The sequence below is a fragment of the Leuresthes tenuis genome, unplaced genomic scaffold (genome assembly GCF_036924035.1).
Source record: "Leuresthes tenuis unplaced genomic scaffold, fLeuTen1.0.hap1 SCAF_9, whole genome shotgun sequence".
In the NCBI taxonomy this organism is placed as follows: Eukaryota; Metazoa; Chordata; class Actinopteri; order Atheriniformes; family Atherinopsidae; genus Leuresthes; species Leuresthes tenuis.
Window position 1 is genome coordinate 32,342,851 of NW_027325363.1, and position 24,971 is coordinate 32,367,821.

Genomic DNA, 24,971 nt, shown 5'->3' on the forward strand with positions numbered 1-24,971 from the left:
GATACATAAGCCATTCGAATTTATACTAGCTTTGTCCTCCCACCACCTACAACTTGTGATTCTCCTTATATCCATATATTGATATGATCCTTCACCATGACTGTCCACCACCACATAATGGAATTATAAAAATAGGAAATGAAATTGTTAAACCTTATAATGCCAGCTTTGTCTCAGCTATGTTTAACCCATGAATTACACTTATTTTAGACATGAAAGAACAAAACAATGCAATCCTGCGTTGGCAATGACAAATTTAAAAAAAAACTTTTGTGGAAAAATTCAAGATTTGTGTTGTAAGTGATGTTAGCTCACCAAACCTATAACTGTACACACATTTAATACAAATGATAAAATGTGTGCAACTCATTATTGGAAAGCACTTCTGACTTTGTTCGCTTTGTGTCAGCTGCCTCCATTTCTATGAGCTGAGCGAAACACATCTTTATCTCCTCTCTATCCAATAGCCAGATATTCATCCAAGACTACAGGTTTCATGTGCAATTATTCAAGAAAATTCCCCAATGACACATCATGTAACATTAATTTGACACAGCCCTAAAACATTATATGCTAAGGAAAAGCATAGACATAATTAAAACTCCATACACCTGACAGGCTACAGTGTTTTTTCTTGATGGGCTGAGTCACAAGAAGAGAATGAAATGTAACTGCATTCACTCCCCATCACAACATAATAATTGTCCTCTAATGTAAAAGTCCTTAAACAATTCAACATGTAAATTCTATGGCTCTAAATTGATTTAGCTACAAATCAAGATGGATCCCAGTGGTAAAGGAAATCATCAAACCTCTCTGAAAAAAAAGAGTAAGCCTAGTTATTGGAATCACATATTTCATGTGATCTGTATTATAAGCTAAATGTATATTTTGTGAAAATTCAATCAGTTTCTCTGTAAAGTGAAACAAATCATATCCTCACATTAGTGTCAGTACTGGAAAATGTCCAGGTTTGTAAAAAACTAGCAGGCCCTGACAAGTGTTTTGAAAAAGCTCAATTACACAAACATTGCCATAGAATTTACATCAGAATCTCCAGGGACACACTTACTTGAGGACAACCTGCTACTTCAATGTAACAAACAATGCAAGTTTCATAGAAATCAGCTAATGTGCATCCTATTTTTCTGTGCAGGCAATAATAAAAATCTGACTAAAAGTCAGGCATTTCTACCACACAGAACACCAGATGCTTTACGTAACAGGCTTGAACTTTTACTTGTGCATAGAAGAACCAATAAATTCTGATCTCATAAAGATAATAGTCAAGCCTAAATTAACTCATAACATACTGTCGGGTTTCAAAAACGCCCTGGCAGGCAAATGTGCTGGGAGCTCCACCTGGTCTGAGCTGCATATGCCAATTGCCCTGAGAAAGAAGAACAAAGTAGTAATCACAAATATTAATCAAAAGCATCAACAACATTCTCTTAACAAGTACTGTCATGTTAAAAAGAAAGTGCACTCTCTTCAGTTTACAGGTGTTACGTACCAGGACATCTGTTCCTTATTGGGTGTTGAAATTAAGCAGATGCAGCCACATTAAACGACAACATATGACATATTACAGTATGTCATTAATTTAACAGAAACTAAGCCAAAATGCAGACGCGGTAGGTGAAAAACCCTTAATTTCCACAGGAAAATAATAATAAGTAGCAGTCAGGTGCGAACATATGAGAACATCTGTCTGACAGCTAAAACTTGGCTGAAACTGGGTCATCGACACAGCAGGGAATCTACAGAAGAATGTCTGAAAAAGAAAAGAATCAAGGTGTTGCAATGATCCAGTTAAAGTGCAGACCTCAACCGGACTGAAATGCTGTGGTGGGACCTTAAGAGAGCTGTGCATAAACTAATGCTGCAGACCTCAACAAACTGAAGCGACGTTAAATATAAAGAATGCGTGGGCCAAAATCTCCTTAACGATGTGAAAGACAGAGAATTGAAGGTGGTGTACATTCTTTTTCACTTGCCAAACTGTTCATACAGTAGCTGCAGTAACTAGTCAACTAGCCATGCAGGCCCAGACACGTTAAGATCATTCTTCCGCTCAGAAAGCCAATAACGTGAGAAACTGGTGTTATTGAAAGAGGGTGTGCACCCTGTTTCACATGACTGAAGCTCCCTCAAAGCATACAGTCATATGTTTCTAAAAAAAAAGAAAAAGTCAGTACGAATATAAAAGTAATCTGAGTCCTGGTGCATCAGGTTTCTCAAAAAAAAAAAAGCTTAAGAGAAGCATGATAGTGGCACTATTTTGGGGATTGATGCCTTTTGAAATATGCACAGACTTCTGAACAACAGAAAACAGAGAACCCCCTTTTGCGGTGCTATATTCACTCTATCATATTGTTAGTATTGTTCTACTGGAATGTATCAGACAGTTCTTTGTAGGAATATCCAACACCAAGGATCATCCACACCTCATCAACTAAGTTTAAGCTTACATTATATGCTCCCTCTCCACCTGATTTAATTATTTGCCAGCAGTAACTAAACTACAAACAAGAGCCAACTGCACTCAGTGTAGCACAGTAGCACAGTTTAGCTGCCTGAATGCCCCCTTATGAAAAAAGACCTGAACAGCACTGAGTTTAACGGAAAGAAAAAAAAAACTGGTTAAATGTCTAACTTCGACCCAAATCCAAAATAATCAGTGGAATAATGACTTCAGAGTTGCATCCAAATTCATACCTCTCACAGTCTGGCAGACTGCGGTATGAAGGTAGCTGTCCATCTGCAGCAGACACTCCAGCGTCTCCACCATTTGTTCTTGGCGCAGTGTGTGGAGTCTCACGTGACTCTGAGATTTGCTGCTTCTTACCTCGCACATGTTGTTCTTCAAAGCCACAGAAGCACACTGGAGGACACTCATTCCTGAGAACAAACAGACCATGCCATCACTGAACTTCTGAGCACTTTGACATTACAACAGCTTCCTAACTTGATGACATGTATTCACATCTAAAGCTACCTTGACAGCAGCTTTTTGCTATGCTATTGACAGAACATTTTCAACAGCAGTTACATACTTCATCTAACTTAAGGAATCAGATTGTTTAAAAAATGTACTTGTTCTTTAATGTTTTAACTCTGTGAGGAAATTTAACTTCTTGTTAAAGTTGCTATTTGCTACTGAAGTCAGCATTTTTAAGGCAACAACAGAAGTTTCTCAAAAACAACCAAACAAAAACTAAATATCAGTAAGATGTGTCCCAATAAGTGCTAATAGCTGTTAATAACTGCTTATAATGTTAGCCTCTAAACACCATGCAACAAGACACAGGAATAGAGCCCAGGGCTATGGAGACAATATGAGAAGCAGGAATTATGTGTTTTTCTTTTTTTTTTTTTATTCCTGCATTACCTTGAGGAGATGTTATGTTGCTTATCTTATCTATTGATATTAGATTTAAATTTGTGAGGTGATAGTACTTACCAGAGTTATCAGTGGCTTCAACATCAATATACACACCATCCATCATTGCTTGTTTTAAGACCTATTGAAAAACATAAATACTGGTCAAATACACACAGTACAAGTGACAGTGTGTAAGGATATAATCAGATACAGCAGTTACAGTTTCCGTTTTAAAAGGTTGGCCTCAGTGGCTCCTGGGATATAGACTTGATTAATATTAAAGTAACAGTCTTTTCAACAAGTTTTATAATTGCCAAATGGGTCAACTGTGTCCATGTTGGTCTGACAACATTAATTACAAATAATTTAAATGTATTCATATAGCACAAATTTACATCTAAAGTAATCTCAGGGCAAGTGGAATTGGACTGTATTTAATTGGACATCAATGCAAGTCTGATTAGATACTGTCTAATTCGGTTAATTAAAACCTTACAGTCTTCTAGCTGCTGATTTGAACAACATAAACTTAAAAGCTGTTGCAATGTGATGTTTTCTTGTTGTGTATGGTAGAGGATGTACAACAGTTAATCAATAAGAAAAGTAAATCACTTGTAACATCTGCCTTCAGATAGCTATAGGTAGTGAAAAACTGTTCTTGTTAACAATTAGTGGCTTAGACAAACATTGTCAATCTAAAATAGTTCTGGAACTAATGAGTATTTTCAGTCTGAATTAATTTGCAGATACTTTCTTTTTTAGTTTACAGAGTAATCATTTTAATAAAAATATGCCAGTAAAGGGAAAAAGTCTCACATTTTCCACAACTCCTAAAAAAATTTTTGACATTGAACAAGCAATGATCCAAGAAGTTTCCTAGAATAATAACATACATCTTTGTAACACCATCATTAATGTTGGGTGTATTTTACCCAATATAATATACCCACCCAAAAAATATATTAAGACACAAGTACCTTATTTACAGCTATACAATGCCTCATAAAACAAAACAAAAAATGTACCATGAGGTTACACTATAAAAAGACTTAGAGAAAAAATAGGGAATGTTAAGGTTTGAGTATTTGATTGGACTTTGGTCTTGGATTTCTGGGTTATTGTTTGTGTTCTTGAGTTATTGGTTTGTTATCAGGTTTTCTTCATTTTGTATTCTAGTCTTTGGTTTGCTTTTCAAGCTACTCATGTTTTGTCTTTATTAGTTTTTCATTGGGTCTTGCCTTGTCTTAGTTCTGTTTTGTTTCTAGCTCCATATTCTCACTCCCCATTTTCAGGTTATTAGCTCATCTGCCACACTTGTTCAATTCTCTCCGCTACGATCATTCACTCATCTGTTCCTTCAGTATTTAGGCTTTCTGCTTTCTTACAGTCATTATCAGATCCTCGCCATTGTCTCCTCATGTTCATCTTTGTCAATTCTGGTTTATGTTTAAATATTTAGTCACAGTCAAGTTTTCATTGTTTCTAAGGGTTTTGGTGGATTAGTTTTGATTTATGGAGTTCCAGCTTGGCTGCACTTTTTAGTATCGTTGCATTATCGTTGGAATCGTTAACGAGATTCATAAAAAATCAAATAAATAATGCAGCTGGGAACTTGTCATGTAACCACAATTGCACAATTGACGAAAATCAGCTGACTTTAATGTCCCACCAATGAGATTGTGAAATAACTTCAAATGCCACAGGGGAAAATGCTTTACACTCAGAAAGACTATAATTAAGGTGTTGTGTGCAGCTTTAGAGTGATGACAGTCATACTTGATTTTTCAGACATGTTCTTCTGAGCTGTAAAAGGCTATTTATTCTCTTCCATACCTTTGCAAATTGCTGAGCTGAAAACACATGTGCCAGAGTAACTTGTTCACTTGGATCAGTGGAAACTGAATCTGCAGTAATCTCTACATCAATAATTTATGACAAACCAGGCTCATGTTGCTACAACAACTCAAAGCAGAAATAATATTCCTGCAAAAAACCCATTTGTCGCTTTTCAATGTTTCAGTTCTTATCTACCATAATATTTCCTTTGAACCACATAGTGAGTCTAATAACGGTGGTCGTTATGTCCAGCTGTACAATACCATTCTAGTGAACAAATACATACCCCTAAGTCAGATAATGTAGACTTCTTTAAGCCCCTCCACTCATTGCTCTTCCTCTCTCCTATTACTCTCCCATATTCTCCTATTTTTGGGGGTGATTTCAACTTATGGAAAGTCAAGATGCCAAGATGGATTCTCAACTAAACCTAGTATGACAAGTATATCAGCCTCATACACTATATTGCCAAAAGTATTCTTTCACCCATCCACATAATTAAATTCAGGTGTTCCAATCACTTCCACGGCCACAGGTGTATACATGCAAGCATGCAAGACCGCTTCTACAAACATTTTTGTAAAAATGGGTCGCTCTCAGGAGCTCAGTGGATTCCAGCATAGTACCGTGATTCGATGCCACCTGTGCAACAAGTCTAGTCATGAAATTACCTTGCTACTAAATATTCTAGAGTCAACTATTGGTGGTATTATCACAAAGTGGAAGCGATTGGGAACGTCAGCAACTCAGTCACAAAGTGGTAGGCCAAGCAAAATGACAGCGCGGGGTCAGCGAATACTGAGGCGCATAGAGGTCGCCAGCTTTCTGCAAAGTCAATTGCTACAGACCTCCAAACTTCAGATTAGCTCAAGAACAGTGCGTAAAGAGCTTGATAGAATGGGTTTCAATGGCCGAGCAGTGCAATGCAAAGCGTCGGATGCAGTGGTGTAAAGCACGCCGCCACTGGACTCTAGAGTGGTGGAGACGCATTCTCTGGAGTGACAAATCACGGCTTTCCATCTGGCTATCTGATGGACAAGAAAACAGTACTTGTCTGAACTTGAACTATTTCATGCTCCCAACTTTGTGGAAAAAGTTTTGGTATGGCCCCTTCCTGTTCCAATATGACAAAGCAAGGTCCGTAAAGACACGGATGAGCTAATCTGATGTGGAAGAACTTGACTGACCTGCACAGAGTCCTGACCTCAACCCGATAAAACACCTTTGGTATGAATTAGAGTGGAGGCCAGGCCTTCTCGTCCAATATCTGTTTAACCTCACAAATAGCTTCTGGAACAGTGGTCAAAAATTCCCATAAACACACTCCTAAACCTTGTGGAAAGCTTGTCCAGAAGAGTTAAAGCTGTAAAGCTGTAAAGGGTGGGCCGACATCATATTAAACACTATGGATTAAGAATGGGATGTCACTTGACTTCATATCTGTGTAAAGGAAGAAGAGTGAATACTTTTGGCAATATAGTGTATCTACTGGTCCTGTCTCAGCCTCCACAAGAACTGGACAACTGCTCCCAGTTTTTAAAGTTGACTTTATCTGGACTCTTTGGTTGCTCTATTTGGTGTGTCTTGAGTGAACAGACAATTGACCTCAGAAAAACATTGTGCTCTATCTTTTGCTACCCTTTTGACTAGACATGCAGTGATCCTAAAATGGAGGAATGCTGCCCCTCCTATTACCTTCAGGAGGTTAGTGGACTTCTTGTCCTGCTTGAAATTTGAGTAAATCATACATTCACCAGCATACCAGCTTTTTAAGAGCATAAAGGGGACATTTTTTGAATGCACAACAGCACTTCTTATGAGATTCTTAAGTGGTGGCGGACTGAACTGGACTAACTGATAATTGGGCTTTGACTAATGTTGGAATGGGATAAGGGAGGGAATTTTCTTATATTTTCATGTTGTTGTTCTGTAACTGTATGTACCTGTGTTTGTATAGTGAAAAGAAAAATCCTCTCGAAAAAGATTTAGATTAAAAAAGTAAATATGAGCTGCAGGAAGATGTTCTGTGAAGAGGGGCATCTGTCACAGAATACACTTCCAATTGTTCTTTTTCAAATGCATCCCCTGACTGCTGGTTTCTTGGTTTTGTCGTTTTCTTTCTGCCCCCTTCTGTCAACCAGTGATGATACGATACCATTCACACCTGTTTTTGCCCATATCCTATTGCTTGTGTGTGAAATATAATATGGCAAACAAAACAACAGAGAGGCTAAACAAACTTTGAACAGTTGAGATCAAAAAAGAAGAAGAAAAAAAAAGCTCCAACCTCTAAGACTCTGATGTAGCCATTCTCAGCACTGAGATGGAGACAGGACTTTCCCAAGTTGTTTCTCTCATTGACGTTGGCTCCCAGATGGATCAAATCTGCCATCATAAGATGCTGGTTGTATTTTGCCGCATAGAGCAGGGCAGTCTGTGAGTAAAAGGCAATACAGTGTATTCCATGATGGCTGCTGTTTAACATTTACCCATGTTTGAATCATATAGATAACTCTGCGTGCAGATCAGACTGTAAGCATGTGTAATATACTAGGAGAATTGAGAAATTAACTACAACCTGGACAGCCAAACTCCATTTCCCTGCCTGTATGTGACACACTTTCACTTGCTTCAACGGTTTGTGTTTCTGCCTTTGTATGACAACTAAACATGTGTTGGTAACAGATACAGGACAACAATACTGAAATTGTACAATTGTACAAAATAAAGACAAAAAAAATATTTGAGTACCATTCCATCACAGTCTTTGAAGTCCAGGTGGTTGAGTGCAGCCATTCTTTTAGCAGTGGCATAGCCAAGTGCCCTCTTTCCCACACACACCACCTTATGGAGAGCCCTGGAAGGAGAATCATGAACAAACTTTTATATTTAGGGTAATTAATTACACTGGGTTTTAGTACATTTTCTGTAAGTGGCACTTGCTGAGTGAGCTCAACAAACTGAACAATACAACCCTTACATCTGCTTAATTCTGATTTGTGGCCTGTGGACATGATTAGAGCATGTTAATTTCTGTTAATTTCTCTTGTGTTTTTCTAACTCTGACATGTCAAAATTTGTCTCTAAAAAAGGTCTATTAAAATGTTCTACACAGGGTGAAGTTATGCAACCAGTATGAGTTCAAGTCTGGTTTTAGACCTGTTCTTAAGACAGTTGTTAGGCATCACTCATTGTTGAAAAGGCACAAGTTACCCATTAAGATGTGAAGTAACATATAAGAGCTTTTCCCCTTTTACCATGCAGACCAAACAGAAATGCTAACTTCTTTTTACTTCTTGTTCTTTTTTCTCTTGTTTAAAACTTGTCTTCAGTCCTAAAAGACTAAAACGATATTGATAATATTCTAAGATCTTGAGGATTGCAAACACTCCATTACACCAGCAAATAGGTACATGTAATAGTTCAGTTTCCATATACTCTGTGACAGTTCCACATCAAACTTACACCCTGCCACATTTATCAGTGGCCAACAGTTCTGCATCAGATGTGTTCCAAAGCTGGTTCTCCTCTTTGAGCAGCTGCATCCAGAAAAAATCTGAGCTGCTCAGATCCTGGTTATGGTTTGGGAGATTAAACCACTCTTCTCCTCTCTCACCATTTCTTTGCATATTTTCAACGCTGGAGAACATGCAGTGAGGAGGGGACATGGTCTGGTAGTGCTCAGTAGTGCTGGTAGAATAAGTCATGTAGGATTCTGGACTAGGAATCATCACATCATACTCATCATTGCATCCTGCATAAAAGGAGATAACATGGGAAGATAATAAGTTGTATTCAAAATTAAAGTAGCTGCTCATTGAGGTAGCATTTTAAAGAAGTTGCTATCAGTATGTGGATATACTCTGCAGAAATTACCAGTTGGAGAGAACTCCAGATTCGCTGCAGGGCTGGACGCAGACAAATTTTTGGGTAGGGAGTGGTAGGTGTTACCAGTTCTGAGATCCTCCTCCAGCACCTCAATGATGATTGCCAGCTCCTCCAGGCTTTTCATGGGGTCTTGTACCTGAATTCCAAAAGTAATAACAAGAGTTATTTGAACCAATCCTTAAAAATGATATGTGAAGCTCCCCATTCCATATCCCTGAGGACAAAGTTTGAAAAAAAACTGTTTTTTCAACACTTACCCTGATAGTTTGTTTTCTGGAACGAGTTCTGGCTCGTTTCATGTTTCCTGTCGAAGATAAAGTCAACTTAAAGTTTCAGAGCACATAATATGTTTGGCTTCGAAATGTCGCATTTTAGCAGGCACACATGAAACTAGTGTCTTATAGGCATATTAATTCAGTTTTCAAAATTAACAACCTTGGTTATGCACCTGACAGCGTAAAACACAACAGCTCTTGAGAGATTTTTGTGATACAACATACAAAATTTATACTTTTGAAAAAAACATTTGAGTTTTTACTGACCTGTTCTTGTTTTGGGACCCCTCTGATTTGAGATAGATACAGAAAACTGTGAGTTATTCTAAGTAAATTTTCTTAGACATATACAGATGCACTTCATTGTATGATTATTTTTCATAATTTTTATGTCAAATAAATGCACTAAAAAAAATCAATACACTAGCAAAGATGTTTTTATTCTCATCTTAAACAGTAGAGCAGTAATATAAACTAAGTTCAACAAAATATGGGGAGATCTCAGGTCTTACTCAAAATAATTAGGAAGAAGCTGACCTTATTGACCAGACTCACAGTCATGATCAATAAAAGTTCAATTAAAACAAATCTTTCCATCCAATACTTTTCTTTTGGATTAGTTTTCAACCTTAGTTTTGAAAGAACGAGGGGAACAGTATTGATTTTATCAATTTTATTTAGTGCAAAAATCTTTCATATAATCATATTAACTGGGACCTACATAAGAAAAAATCTAATGTGATTTTACTTTTACTGATGTGTCTTAATTTTGTCTTAAAGTTTACATGCAATTATGTACATCTGTGGAAATTTCAACATTGATTTTTTTTGTCTGACACACAAATTAAAAATAATTACATAAAACACAAATACCCTAAAATCTTGAGGTTCCTGGCCTTGCGATAGGCGAATGTTTCTCAGTAGATCCCTTACAGGCATTCTAACACGGACCCCGAGGTAGACCCTCTCATTGCCATAGATGGAACATTTTGACCCTTGACAAAAACAGTGTATGATGTTATATGGAGCATTGGAACAGTGTTGAACACACACTCCAAAAGGCAAATAATCACAGATTTCTCAGTAAAATTAAGTTTTATTCTTAACATTGCTCTCTTTTTTGGCATGGCTTGAGTTCTTGTTGGCCTGTTGGATCATCGATCCAACACAACTGTAGAGGTTAAATCTGAATTATCATTAACTAAGAATGCACAGCTAATTAAAAGCAGCTATGTTCTGACACTGATGTGACTAGTATGACCTTAAACTAGTAAATGCTCTGACATCAAAGTTTCCCTGCAGTGCAGGAGCACATCAAATATTTCTTATTTTCTGTCTTCTTCATCTTGACTGCCTGTTCAAAATGCTTTGTCTCATAATTTGATGATGGTAGCTCTTGTCCTTTCCTGTGAAATCAACAATCCAGCTTCATTGAAAGTGTATGAAGGAAAGTACAACTTAAAATGCACTCTTTCATCTGTGCTAGTTTTCCTTCCTCAATCCAGAGGAAAAAATTTTTTTCCCTCATGCAATGAGAGAAACATTTAAAATACTCCCTTTGTTAAGTAGCAAGTTAAAACTTATACAACATGCTTATTGTTAACATTTTATATCTTTAATATTAAGCTTTTAGGCATTTCATTTACATGTGTGGTCATGTTGGGAGGTTCTGACAACAAATTCAACCCACAATGCCGTGATCACAATGACAATGACGAAAATATCTTTTATTTTAAGTGACAGCCGAATAAGGACTTGACCGAGTTTTCATCAGTTCATTTGCTATACCTTCTTTATCCAATTCAAAGTAAACTAAGAGAAAAGAGAACAGGAAATATAATTTACAAAAAGTGCCAAAAAAAGCGCTATTTTTACCATTTTCCCCGCCGCCTCGGTCACAGACAGTCACACCAGGGACAGCAGCCTCTGGTTCTGACACAGAAGACGGACCGGCTCCAGCTGTTATGCTCTGTTCTCTTCCTGTTGGGTCCCTTCCTTTGTACCGTCTTCTCATCTCGTCAAACTTTTTGAAAAGAAAATCTCGACGTCAGCATTGAACAGCACAGAAAAGTTCAGTTTTGTATTCCCAAATAGTTTAGAGCATAATTGTCTACAAACACGCTTATTATCCCGAGTGTGACTAGAACCTCTCTCCTCAGCCGACTCAACACACCTGTAGAATTGCCTACACTTAAATAACAGCTCTATGTAATATTCTGTAACATGAAACCGGCTCTGTCATGGAGGAAGACGTGCACGCCTGCTATTTTGAAGAAATGTAGTTCACACAGTTTTAGAGCTAATGCTCTGCGCTAATGCACCTGATGTTTACCAGGGGCATAAATGTTTTCAGCTGGTCTGGAATGCAGACAGGCCAGTCCAGCACCCAGACTTTTCTAGTATGAAGCCATGCTCTTTTAAAAGATACAGTATGTGGTTTAGCACTGTCTTTCTGAAATATGAAAATTATGTAATCTGGATGAGATTTATTGGGAATTAATTTGCATTAACATACATTGATAGTTTGACAAAAAGTTGAACATACATTGAGCAACTGGAACCATTTGAGTCTAGTGGAGCATGTACATATAGGAATGATTCAATCCCAAACTGCAATTTCTGGGTGTGTCAGCTTGGTTTTGAGAAGTTTCAGTTCGTACAATCTTGGTCAGACTAATGTGTTTATATGCTTGTTCAAACTCATATTTTGGTAATTCATTTACAAGTTAATGTAAATTAACATTAACCCCCCCACAGGAAGGAAATTCATTTCTTACATTTATTTTTCCATTTCTCAGCAAATACATTACAATGTCATACATTACTGAGGTGTATGACTTTTTATGTGTTTGTTGTAGTTTCAATCTTGTTTGAGTTTGTATGTTTTGTATTTAATTTAATGAACTATATGGATGAAATATGGATGAGAGAGTATTGTTATGCATGAAGATTAAGGCCTTCCTCGGTGCTGAAGACTTTTCTCTACTTCCTGTATTGCTTCTTCTGTAAAATTGGCAGCATGTTTGGGAGCTGATTTTCAGTTCATCTTCAACCTGAAATGTTGTACACATACAGTAGGTCTTCATGCTGCTGCCACGTGACTTCAGTACAGCCACCAAGAAATGTTCTCATTGAATTTATGCACAAAACCTTTGGCAAAGAGAAGAGTAACTTCTTGACTATTCTTTATTCATCATGCCAATTGTTATGAAAGCCAGTTGAAGAAATAGATTTTTGTATGTCGTTCTTCTACTAAAATGTGATGCCTTTAAATAATAAGCCAATATTAAGTTGTGTCCCTCTTGATAAAACAGCAGCTGGTTAGAGGCAGAAAAAAAAGTGATTATCTGTTTAAAAAAAAAAAAAAAATCATGGGGATCTATTAATCAGATCAGCAAAGAAATACTAACGTTCTAGAATTCCACCAAGTAAATTTTTGTAACTCAACACCACTTTTATTAACCATACCTGTGTAGAGGAGGTTACACTGCATGGGTCCGTCCATCCAATACTTGTTCAATCAACATGCTCCAGGTATATAGCCCACCTCTGCGATAACTGCAAAGTCAAAGGTTAAACTAGAGATTTAACCCCCTTTCACGCCCCTAAATTCAACTGCATCTCTGTCCACACCCCTCAGCCCCCTGCCGCCACATCCAGCAGTTCATACTGAATTAAAAGCCCTCCCCCCATACACACACATCTCAAACAGAGCTGCAAGCCATTTTCAACAACAAGCTCCAGCTAATCCTCTGCTCCTAACTCTTTTTGAGTCTCTATCCCACATCCCTCCCCCATCCATGTTCCATTTCTGCTCCACTTGCATCATATCCCCCCTATTCCACACCATTCTCCCCCACTGCCTCAGTATATACCCTTGATTTGCTTTCGTCTTCATTCTCTAGTCCACATGTCTCCATGTGACCAGCACCTTACTAAGCATGTATATTTATATTTGTTGTATGAAACCTCTGATGCAATATATCATGTTTCTTATGTTCATTATTTCAAGTGATGATGCAAAGAAGAACTGCTGATGTTATTGGTCAGTAGCTGGTGCTGCATCTTAATTTTATACCAGTTCCAAACTGATTTTCAGTAACTGGTGAGGATCTACTATAAGTGGTAAATGTTTCTATATTAAACAAAGCCTCTTTGTTTGTAAGTTGGTGTGCTTTATTGTCCCACAATTAATTAGCAAAAACAAAGTGGCTGAACAGTTAAAATAGAATTTGAAAAAAGTTGCAGAAAATGTTCTGTGCTCTTTCTTCTTTGGAAAGTTGAGCTATTACATGTATTGCATCCTGTTAGTCACAAAAGTAAATTGATTTCTTGTAAAATACTGACCATATTTTGACACAGAAGTTTGGACTTATGAGCAAGACTCATGGAACAGGAAGGCAACATTCAAAAAGGTTAGGTAGGGCAGACGCACCAAAGTACAGAGAGATGGCAGCCAAAACAAAGATTGACAAAGATTGAAAACTTGGACCACTGTCTAAATATTAATCATTGTCAATAATAAAATTGATTTGACAAGGCTGATACATATATTGACGGAATAGTATATTTAGTAACTGATCAGAAGGTGTGCAAGTTGTTTTTAGTCAGGTGATGCAGGAACACTGCAGGGGCTGTGGGAATGGCAGGGGTTACTGAGAGGCAACAACTTCAAAAAACACAATCTTGACATAAGTTGCTGATGCGTCATTGCAATAGTGAAGATCAAAAAAATTGGAAGAAGTTAGTGCAGACTCTTTACTAAAGAGTCTTTAGTATAAGTGTGGGAGCCGCCTGTATCTGAAATGACTCATAGGTTAATGATGCCTCATAACTGTCAGGCGCTAAACCTGTTTAGCTAAACTAGCTATATGGTGATGTGGTGGTTAGCACTGTCACCTCATAGCAAGAGGGTTCCTGGTTTGAATCTCAGTTGGGGCCTTTCTGTGTGGAATTTGCATGTTTTCCCTGTGTATGCGTGGGTTCTCTTTGGGTACTTCTCTTTGTCTCTCTGTGGCCCTGTTATGGACTGGACTTTTCACTGTTGACCCCTCCCCTACCACCAACAAGTAACCATTTTCACTTTGTAAGTTATCTCAGAAACCCTTAAGAAACCGGTTTGTGCAGATGTTCACTGTACCAAAAGAATGTATCTTCACTGAAATAACACAGTGTGGATTCCAGAGAGATGCATTCAGGGTTTCCTAATAATTTGGTTCAATTTAATCGAGTCAGTTTTTCAATTTGTCCAAACCTTTGGAGTTTTTGAAAAAAAAACTGCCTGTCTCCCAACAAGGCTAAATGAGGTGTTGATCCTTTAGACTGTCTTTGACTTTTCCATATTTATGGTTGGTGTGCTCATTCTCATTTGTGTCATAGAATATGTTGTGAGAGAATTAATGGAGAATAGAATGGGAGAGTTTTATTTATCTATTTATTTGCAAGCCAGTCTTTGTTTCCAGCACATCTTTGTACCCAGATAACAGAATGCTTACAAATGAACACATTTAAAACAATGGCAAAGCTAATCCCTTTCTGGAAAATGTTGATATTTTCAAGTTGTTAAACATCTTTAAAAGACTAACAAGTTCAGCTGTGTATCTGGTGGGGTCGCTCAGTCTTCTTTGTAGGATGAGACATGGCCTGGTTCTCTAATATTGCTCTGATATCATGTTACCTTAAAGTTGTAGCCCAACTCATCGCAACTAAATATGATGTGCATAAACTGTTACGTACCCTCACCCACTCACCCATCCAAACACAGAAGTGGTGACAAGTGACCCTCTTGTAGAGTGGTCACAGATGTGACATCAATCAACATATTCCAGTGAACAAGTGATGAAAAGCAAACCTGTCCTTTTTTTAATGAATCAAATTAAACAGTATATTTGATTTCTACACATTTTCTGTTTCTTTGGCTGATTCAGATTTTAGATCAAACAACATCTAGTTTATCAAATGAAGTCTATGGGACGTTATAAGGAACACAGGGCAGCTCTGTTAAAACCTACATGAGTGATGACATCCCAAATTCACTTCAGAGATTGTTTCTACAATGTGGTATTGCTGTGCTGACTTAATGATTTGGACATCTCTTCTACCACTGGTATTCCAGTTCTTCACCTGCATATATTTGTTCTTTTATTTATTTTGCTGCTGTGACACAATTGTCAACTGAGACCGACTAGACTGAGAGGAGGTTGTTGCAGAAGTCCTATATTTCATAGCAGAAACAGCTTTTTCTAAGCCTGGAGGGACACCTGCTGGTGGAGGAGCCTTAAATATGTGAATCTGGTGAAATATTCTACTTGCGCTTGCAATAATTGATTCACCTCTTTATGTAAAAACTGCATTTTAAAGGTTACTTAGAATAGCATAATTAGGCCAATATTCACAATATATAGGTGGAGTCTACTCTATAAGAGAATGTTCTCTCAGCAACCACCAACAGACATATACAGCTACCACATCTAATCCATATATTTCACCTGTAAACCTATATTATTATTTATTCATACACATAGTTAAGGTTGCTCGCAGCTAATATCAGGGGAATTCTAAATTCTATTAATAGAATTCTATAAGATTTTATGTCTTTGAGAGGATTTCATCCACGCTGTGATATACAGATGTGCATAAGCAACAACATGAAATACAAATAATAATAAGAAATCAAAGGGTGTATACAAATCTGAAAAACGTGTTTGAAGCAGTTATAATGAAGTATTTTGAGTCTTCATCATATTAACTGTACATTTTGTTTTTACATTTGAATCATAGAAACAACAGAAAACTGAACCAATAGATTTCATGACACTCTTCGTCAGTCGAGTACTCTCATTCTGATAGATCACTTGCATCTCTTTCCTCCTCCTGCAAGTATTGTGTGATATTGCCTCATGCACTTGAAAGGCCCACGACTGCTGGGAGAGATACCAAGAGATTTCACACACACACTCACACACATATGCCTTCACACATGTAGACACGCACACACGGACACACGGACACACTCACCCCCTTCTAAAGCTGTGAGAATAGATAGGCAACTTGTGTTTTCTGTTGACTGCTTGACATGACTGCACTCGGGCACCATGATCAATCATAATGAAATGACAAACCAATTAAATATATAGAGGGGGGTGATAATGAGATGTGTTTGTTAACACATTCCCCTTGTGATAATTGTTTGGACAAACTGGTAAAATCTTTGCTTTGTCAAAGAAATCAGTTTTCTACCAAAATGGTCAAGTGTCAATCAAAGCCTGCCTACACTGCTGCCGTGTGGTGGTGAGTGAAGTTGACTGTATTCAGCCAAAAGAAGAGGGCTGGGGCTAATGGTTTTATCTACAACGATCTATCTCTCAATCTCACTCTTTTCTTATTCTTTGCTGGTGTAAGCATAACTTGTCGTGAGCTGTTGTAAAGCCTTCTGATGGCTGCAAAACAAATAAAACAATTGTACAATGAACTGCATGCAGCAAAGAACATCTAAAAAAAGAAAAGAAAAGAAAAACAGTCCAAAGGCAGAAATGAGTGATACTACATAACTGGTTTATTTGGCTGTAATTTACCTGATGAATAATTTCCTGACATTGACATCAAATATTAAAAGCACCTGAATTTCAGTTACATCAAATTGATCAATTGAAAACAAAATTCCCATGAAGTGGTACTGTTACCCAACAACCATTTATTGTGGCATCAACAGGTGATTGTTTGTTCGCAAAGTACAGCTGAGAGAGAAGGGAGAAGAAAAATAAAACCAGTTAATGTTTGTTTCTCAGAGCAGAAAACCAAAACCTGAGCATGAATCACACTGACAGAGAAAAACTCAGAAAAGTCGCCAGCTGATGAGAAGGATTGATGCAGTGGGGATCTTGAAGCCATGCAGTAAAACATAATATTGCTTTCAAATAACACTCGCACATGCTTTTCCAAAATCAGACATGCATTGGGTATCTCAGTGGGCTAAAGAAATGTAAATACTCAACATTTTAGCAATACAAATTTTCTAAATGTTTCTTATACTGAATATTTGTAGAGCATGTTACACACTTTTCCCAGCAATCTGTTTACTCAGTTGATTGTTATAAGCAAATGATAAATTAGCATTATTAAGTAAAAATAAAATATTAAATAAAATATATATTCAGTCTGGGTCTGCCTCGATGCTGCCGATGTGTGTCACAAGAAACCACAAGAAAATTCAATCACTACAGCTAATTCAAAGACCATTTTGTAAACGATCAATCTTTGCACGCGCAGTCATCACAAGGCTGTGAGGACAGTTCGGATCACAGTGGTCGCGGACAAGGTCAGCATCTCCTCTTGAAGCCACCTCTCTAAGGCTTGTTATAGTCTAGTCACCAATTTGGACATTTTTCTCTTTCTTTTTCAGGAAATGTCTTTTTGTTTGGCAATCCCTCTTTGAACAAGTCAATTTTTCAAAAAGAACTACCAAATTCATGCAACTACCCGTTCGTTTGTGTGAGACAAAAAACAGTTGGTGCTCTTGACATGATTCATCTCTTGGTGCTGCTTGTGGCGGCTGGAGGTGATGTTGAAGTGAGCGTTTTAGGCACTGCCATCCTGCTTGAGCCGCTGACTTCGAGCCTTGTAGACCTCAATCAGTAAATCTTTCACGTACTGGATTTCTCGCTCCACTGACTCCGCCTTGTCACGAAGCTCCCTGTTCTGTCCCTCGAGGCCGTGCAGCTCCTCCTCCAGAGAGTCCAGCTCCGCCCTCTTACGAAGCCTGTATCTGCAACAGGGACAAATGGATTTGGTTAGTTTCACATATTTTTGCTACCCTGCAAATTTATTGAGTTAAGTGTGGCTACCTTCGCAGGACTTAAAAAGTAATATCAAACCCCTAAAGTGACATCATGTGCTGTTTGGTCTAGTTTCTTCCTGTTCATACTTCAAACTTCTTTCCTACAATTCTGTTCAGGATGCAGCCCATTTTAGACTGATGTGCATTAGTGCAACTCAGCCATAGACCTACCAGACCAAGATAATTACAAAGGGGGGCTGAATTTGGCAGACAGTGAGGGACTTTCCATTTCCCTTTTACTCCCCACAGGAACAATTACTACACTGTGGTGACTGGTTTACATAACACTCCTGTCAAACTTAAGTTTGAAATCAACAAAAGCAGAATTTAGTATCATCATCTGATGCTCATGCATACATTTTTTTTAACATGATCACAAAAATCTGTAATCCTGAATAAATTTAAAATCTTAAATTTTTTGTGATTTCAGGGTGTTAATGAGGTGCCAAGACAGCCTTTATGTGGAAAAAACGGGTGTCTACCTGTGAGCAGCAGTTTTGTTCTGGTCTCTCTTTTTCTGCTTCCTCTCTCCACTGTTGCCATCCAGAGAAGCTGTGCTCATCACCATGGTTGGTTTGACAGAGCAGGGCTCATCCTTTAACCTCTGGGTGGGGCGGTGGATGGGGGCACCCAGCAGTGGTCCCTCACCCTCCCCTCTGGACAGACATTCATAGCTTTGGTCTGCAAGGCATTCTGGATAGAGGTAGTGGCCATGTTGGGGCTCTACAGCTTGTGCTTGTGACGTCGGATCTAGGTCTCCTATAAAGCTATGATAAGGCTCTGCGCTGGCCAAGGACTGGTGGAAATAGCCATCACCGGCCACCATTGTCTCTTGGGGAATACTTCCTGAAAGTCCTCCATCTTTGTTGCAGTGCAGGACCTCAAGCCCTGTGCTGTCATAACTTACATTGACCTTTACATTGTGCATCAACTGTCCCTCTCGTTTGTGGTGGCTGTCGTATGAGCCACCCAGACAAAAACCTCGAGCAATCTCTTCGCTGCAAAACATTCCATCAGAAAAACAATAACTCTCCTCTTCCTTCAATGATAAAGCACATTCTCTCACCTTCTTCACACTACCGATGCTGTTCTTACTCACTGTTTTCAGTGTAGAATAGTGGTTCACAGACACCTCTGTGCTACCTGAGTAACATCCTCTGGAGCCCCACGTTTCAAGTCCAACTTCATCCCCGACTTTCACAGCCTCGCTTATGATTCTTCGCCCGTTGTTGTGGTGATAGCGGTGATGGTAGCTGTACGGAGCGGGTCGTGCAATTTTGGTTCGGCTGATGGGACCACCACAAAAGCTGGTCAGGTCCAGTTCTCCTGTTGCCAAGGTAACAACCACAGGGCTGGTTTCTGATTGGCTGGTCCCATAGGAGCCATAGGGTAACTGATAATAAGACTGGGAGCCCATGGCTTGGGCGCTTTTGTCACATTTTGAGGATTTTTCCAACTTGTTTGTGGTGGATGTGGACTCTGAGCGGAAGTAGTCCTCCAGCTGAGCCAGTTCCTCCTGCAGTAGAGAGGTCATAACCTCCAGATCTGAGGGCACCTTGACATCCTGTTCTAAAGGCGAGGGGGGAAGAGATGAGCTCGGAGAAGACTCAGTCGTTGACACAAATGAAGACAAATCAACTTTTTCCGTCATCCAATCTGAGTGACCATCACCTAGAAAATTTTCAATTAAAAATCACAACAATGTGTTATAAAATCAGTATAATAATCCATTTTTTTCAGATGCTTGGATAAAATTTTTCAAATAAAATGACAAAAACAGAAAAAAATTCTTAATCTATATAAGACTGAGGGCATCAAATGGAAAAGGCTTAAAATAAAAGCAAGCAACATATCTGAAAAGATCTAAGTGTAGACAACTAACCGATCATCTGAAAATGATTGAACAGCATCGTCTGCATTCGATAAATATCCACTTAGCTGTACTCACTGTACGACATTAGCCCCGTGCTGCACTGCGGCTCCGACCTCGGGATGTGGAAAAATAAAAAAGTGTCTTTGCAAAACTCACCAATTAAGTGCTGCCTCTCCGCTGGCTCCGCCCCCGTCCTGGGCTGTGATTGGTTGTGGCTAGCCTGTCGGAGAGGGGGAGCACTGAGCTCGCCTGTGGTAATGGAAGGAATTTTCCTGCGAAGGATCGATGCCGCCATTGTGTCGTCTGCTCCGATCAAATTGTTCAAAAGCAAAAACCGTGCACTGGCTGGATGCAAGAGTTGTGGAAACACCTGAAGACCTGTGACGAAAATTAAAGCAATACTAAACATATGTCAAACAATTCTATATAGCTTTTAAACCCCAGACTTAAATTTAAAAAGGCAATTTCCCGAAATATTATTAAAAATTCTGATATTTTAAAAGAAAATTTGTTAAATAAATGTATTTCAAAGATTAATTGATCTTAAATTAACTTTCCTATTTGACTTACAATCTTATTCACCTGTCACTGCATAAAGTGAAGCCATAACTGATTCCTGTCATTATTTAATAAGTCAACAATGGGCAAAGCTTCTGACACAGAAGGTTTAATAAGATTTTTTTTTTAAAAACTACAAATAAACGAAAATTCATAAATTTCTTTCCTTTTTAAATTATACTTGATTCACAATTTATAGATTTACACACAACATAGATGTAATGTTACGGATGTAATTTTCGAGTAACATTTGTTTAATTCTTGCAAACATGGAACCTGGAACAGATATCCAATAAATTCACAATATTTTAACTTAACAAGTTTAGCTTTAAAAGCTAATATTCATTGCAATAATGGCTAAAATACTCTTGTAAGTTAACTGCATTCACCTTACAGTTTAAAGCTAAGTCTTAAGTACATGTCTAGCAAGAGAATATATTATCCTCCGAACTTTCACTTAGACTTACCCCATAGTTTCGCTGTAAGTGTCAAGTGCGTTGCTGTTGCAAAGCACGCGGAGCAGTATGTCGAAGAGAAGACGGTAACCGTTTAAAAAGCCATATTTTCGCTTCTGAAAATTAAGGACTCTTCATGTAGCGATTTATTGACGAACACACTTGCAGACAGAAAGTTTTTAAATCCGCTACTTCTCCAACTCCGAATGCCCAGACCTGATCACAGCAGACAAGATTAATCCGCAGTTTACAGACTTCACTCGACCGTTACGTCATGAAGCTGGGGACTTTCCCATTATCCAGAGACCTCCGACCGCTTGTATAAAACACACACACGCACGCACGCAAGCACGCACACATATATAGGTAGTCTTCGCCTATTCAGTTTAACTGGGTGATTTTACTCTTAATCCAGTTGTATATAATATATATATATAATATAAGTTTTTCACATTCGTGACTTTTTTTAAAATAACAATTATACACTTTAAAATGCAAAAAGTATTTAGATAATATTATTATTTCAACAAAATCAAATAGTTGCTGTTGCTGACTGCCCAGCTGGAAATGAAACAGCAACAGACACATGAACCCACCCTTCTAACATACGACAGTTCATTAAGTCTTTAGGTTTCCAATTAATTTAATTTGTTCATTCACGGAAAAATATAACTCCACGTTAAATGCTTTATTAAACAACTAAAATAAATTTTCTAAAAAGAGGGAGAGTGATTAATTAGAAATATGATCGGCAGACGATACACTCGGCACTAGTTTTCGGTTTGCTGCAGCGGAAGGACATTAAGTTGCAGTTTGAGGGAGTAACTTTAGTTGCAGCCCTGTTGCATCAGATCCGCAGGGGATTCGCTGAGCGCTGAAACAATGTGGCCTCACCATTGGCTTATCAGGGGGAACTTTTCTATTTCTATTGGCCTGCTATCACACTTAAACTAACTGCTAATCATTATGCATTATCATCAACCTGACACTGGTGTATTGTGGGTCAGAAGAAGTAATGTGCTGAAAGAAAGAAAATCTCACCTGCAGCCAGCTACAAACACAAAAAAGGGACACACACAAAGACAAACACACGTGTGTATATATATATATATATATATATATATGGATTCCTTTTTAAGGATTTTTCTACTTTACCTGCTTTGCTTAGTTTGCTTTCATTAATAATTATAGTCATAAATACAGAATATACATTAAGTAATCTTGTGAGTGTTTATGTAGCTATTTAAAGTGTGTTTTGAAAGTCAAAATCTGTTATTTACAGCAATTTTGTGCAACTGTATGAAGATTTTATACAGAAACGCAGATACTGACCCCATAATTTGGTGAGGAGAAAACTCTGACACATTCTTAAATCAGACTGTATTAATTAGTTCATATAAAAATGTTGATTACATTTTTTGTTTTTTTGTTTGTTAATTCAGTCCATCCTAAATATGTCTTTGCATTTAACATAAATATTTTTTCTGTGTTTTGCAGTGACTAAATATACACTGAAAAGCTGAAAACACAGAGGACATAAACAACCAAGAACAGCTTCTCATGTTAGGTTAATGTAGTGAAAAACACTGCATGTGCAAGTTTTGCTATTTTCTCTCATACTGCCATTGAAAACTTAAGCCATGAACCTGTGAACACTGCAAAAGGCAGAATTTATACGTACAATTTAAGTATTCAAAAAAACAGATTCAAAATAAGAATTTAAAACAGCTGTTGTACAGTGAAATGGTGAGAGGAATGGTTTACTGAAGTGTTCCTTATATCAGCAGAGCTCTGTACTGTGTCATGAAGGGGTTTAGAAGCTTTGCCTGTGATGGAAAGCAGTTTGTTCCGTGCCCTGTCACTCACTGATGCAAACGTCGCCATATCCTTTAATTGATTTTTTATATATATATATATATATATATTAGGATTGGGCACATTAACGCATTATTTTTGCGTTCAATAATGAATTCATTATCGCCAACAATTATTTGTCTCCCATTAACACAGTTTTTATTATTTATTATTTTTATTGTAAACTCTGTTGCTCACTGGCTTTTATTTTGAAAAAGTCCATTGTGAGCATGCTTAGTATGTTGCTTACTGCTGTGGAACTCACAGGAAATAGTCAGAAAAAAAAAGAATAGCAGATGAAGCGGGCTAAACAAACATGGAGAAGGTTACGGAACTTTTACATGGCCATTTTCATTTCAAAGTTCTTCCTGACGGCACAGTCGACAGGGCCAAAGTTATTTGTAAGCAATGCAACGTTGAATTGTCTTATCACCGGAGTACTTCGATCATATGACTGTACAGTTCCAATAAAAGTGCAGTCTTCTGAATAAATTTTTGGATTTTGCTAAAATAATGCGATTAATCGGAAGTAATCACAGGAAATCATGTGATTAACGTGATTGTCTGCTCTTATGTTCATATTAAAAAATATCCATTTAAGGTGCATTTAGAACAATTAGAATTTTTCAAAAGTTAATGAGTAAACTGGACAATTAAATATTTGATTATACTGACAGCCCTAATACACACACATATGTGTGTGCGTAAATCAGATAGAGAAAGAGACTGCATACAGCTAAACAAAAATGCCTTATGAACTGTGAAGTCCCCATGCAGTCCAACATAGCTCTGTGTTGACTGAATATCTTGTCACACACAAACATACACATACAAAGAAAAAAAAGCTCCACCTGCCACTCTGATGCCTTCATGAATGTCACCATGTCACAACAACATTATTATTATTTGATAGTCCTTTAAAAACAGGATTTTTACATCAACATGAGCTTAAATGAGGCGTCATAAGCAATAAAGGGTTAGTTGTTACAAGTGACTGCAGACATGCGCACATGTTAATAAATTATTTGAATGTTGTTGTTTTGAAAGGTCCTCAAAACACAGCAGACTGTCACTTAGATTTATTGATCTTAAATCCTAATTGTGTGATACTGGGATGTGAGTGTGTGTGTGTTTAAGAAGTACTTTTTTTCCCCCATCACTGGTCTATGTTAGAAATCAGTCCTTGTCTTCTTTATAATCAGATATATATCCTCATTTCTCTCTCCTTTTGTCTGTCATTCTAAGTGTGTTCTTTTTACCTGACCTCTGTGCTGCTTGTGTGGTATGACAGACAGTGTGATAGGCAGGACATGCAGAGGTCACATAGGCAGACTGACACCCAGCATCTCTCACCGGACTCATTAGTAAAACCAGGGTGTGTTCCTACATGACTCGTTGACTGGAGCTGCTCTGCCTATCCTCTGCCTCCCCTACAAACCAAAAGCTGCCAGGTCTTTCTGTTGCTATAGTAATAGGCAACATTAGCGCACCCATCTTGAAAACATGTTTTGGTATCCTTGTAGCCATAGATTTTCACAGCCTCCACCTCAGATTTCTTGCACCCCCATTTTTATATGCTTACAATTTATTTGCAGACACAGCAGTTTTTTTTTTTACTATGCATGATACACGACTTTAGTCACATATGAATTAGTAATCATTCTAGGTCGCAAAGATCACAATGAGATGTGATGATATGCATAATAATCTCTTCTATGACCTCAAACAAAATTAATGTAATGCGGTGTTAATGATTTTTCAAATATGCATTTGATCTTCTGATTCTGTTTTCTAATTCCACTGAATCAAATAACTGAAGGATTTGTATTGTAGTCCTTAGGTATGTAGACAAATACTGATCATGTTTAGAAATTTGTTGTTGTGATAGCTAACGAATGGTGTTCCCTGTTTACTTAGTATGCACAAACTACAGCTTCTTTTTACACATGATTTCACCTAAAAATCACAGTTGGAATACTATTTGTTCCAAATACAAATAAAACATTAGTAA

The 24,971-nt window shown here is 37.8% G+C and overlaps 2 protein-coding genes across 2 annotated transcripts; both read right to left on the bottom strand.

Moving 5' to 3' along the window:
• Window positions 1-258: 258 nt before the first annotated feature.
• On the bottom strand, window positions 259-11,562 carry LOC140314742 (uncharacterized). Its single transcript, XM_072393101.1, has 11 exons — window positions 11,260-11,562; window positions 10,258-10,379; window positions 9,652-9,673; window positions 9,367-9,413; window positions 9,098-9,245; window positions 8,687-8,975; window positions 7,973-8,078; window positions 7,509-7,655; window positions 3,464-3,524; window positions 2,719-2,901; window positions 259-1,390 (listed from the first exon to the last, which is right to left on the bottom strand). Exons 1-11 carry the CDS (start codon window positions 11,396-11,398, stop codon window positions 1,323-1,325), a joined length of 1,332 nt encoding a protein of 443 aa, XP_072249202.1. The 5' UTR covers window positions 11,399-11,562; the 3' UTR covers window positions 259-1,322.
• A 5,355-nt stretch (window positions 11,563-16,917) lies between these two features.
• LOC140314745 (uncharacterized) lies at window positions 16,918-21,371 on the bottom strand. Its single transcript, XM_072393102.1, has 4 exons — window positions 21,119-21,371; window positions 20,250-20,471; window positions 18,703-19,891; window positions 16,918-18,148 (listed from the first exon to the last, which is right to left on the bottom strand). Exons 2-4 carry the CDS (start codon window positions 20,386-20,388, stop codon window positions 17,962-17,964), a joined length of 1,515 nt encoding a protein of 504 aa, XP_072249203.1. The 5' UTR covers window positions 20,389-20,471; window positions 21,119-21,371; the 3' UTR covers window positions 16,918-17,961.
• Between the last annotated feature and the right edge of the window lie 3,600 nt (window positions 21,372-24,971).

Coding starts and splice junctions, on each gene's coding strand:
- LOC140314742 (XM_072393101.1), bottom strand. CDS start 11,398: ATGAGAAGACGGTACAAAGGAAGGGACCCAACAGGAAGAGAACAGAGC. Junction 9,414..9,651: donor GGGTCCCAAAACAAGAACAG/GTCAGTAAAAAC, acceptor TATCTTCGACAG/GAAACATGAAACGAGCCAGA. Junction 2,902..3,463: donor TGAAGCCACTGATAACTCTG/GTAAGTACTATC, acceptor GTTTGTTCTCAG/GAATGAGTGTCCTCCAGTGT.
- LOC140314745 (XM_072393102.1), bottom strand. CDS start 20,388: ATGGCGGCATCGATCCTTCGCAGGAAAATTCCTTCCATTACCACAGGC. Junction 19,892..20,249: donor GGAGAGGCAGCACTTAATTG/GTGAGTTTTGCA, acceptor AAAATTTTCTAG/GTGATGGTCACTCAGATTGG. Junction 18,149..18,702: donor AACAAAACTGCTGCTCACAG/GTAGACACCCGT, acceptor TCCCTGTTGCAG/ATACAGGCTTCGTAAGAGGG.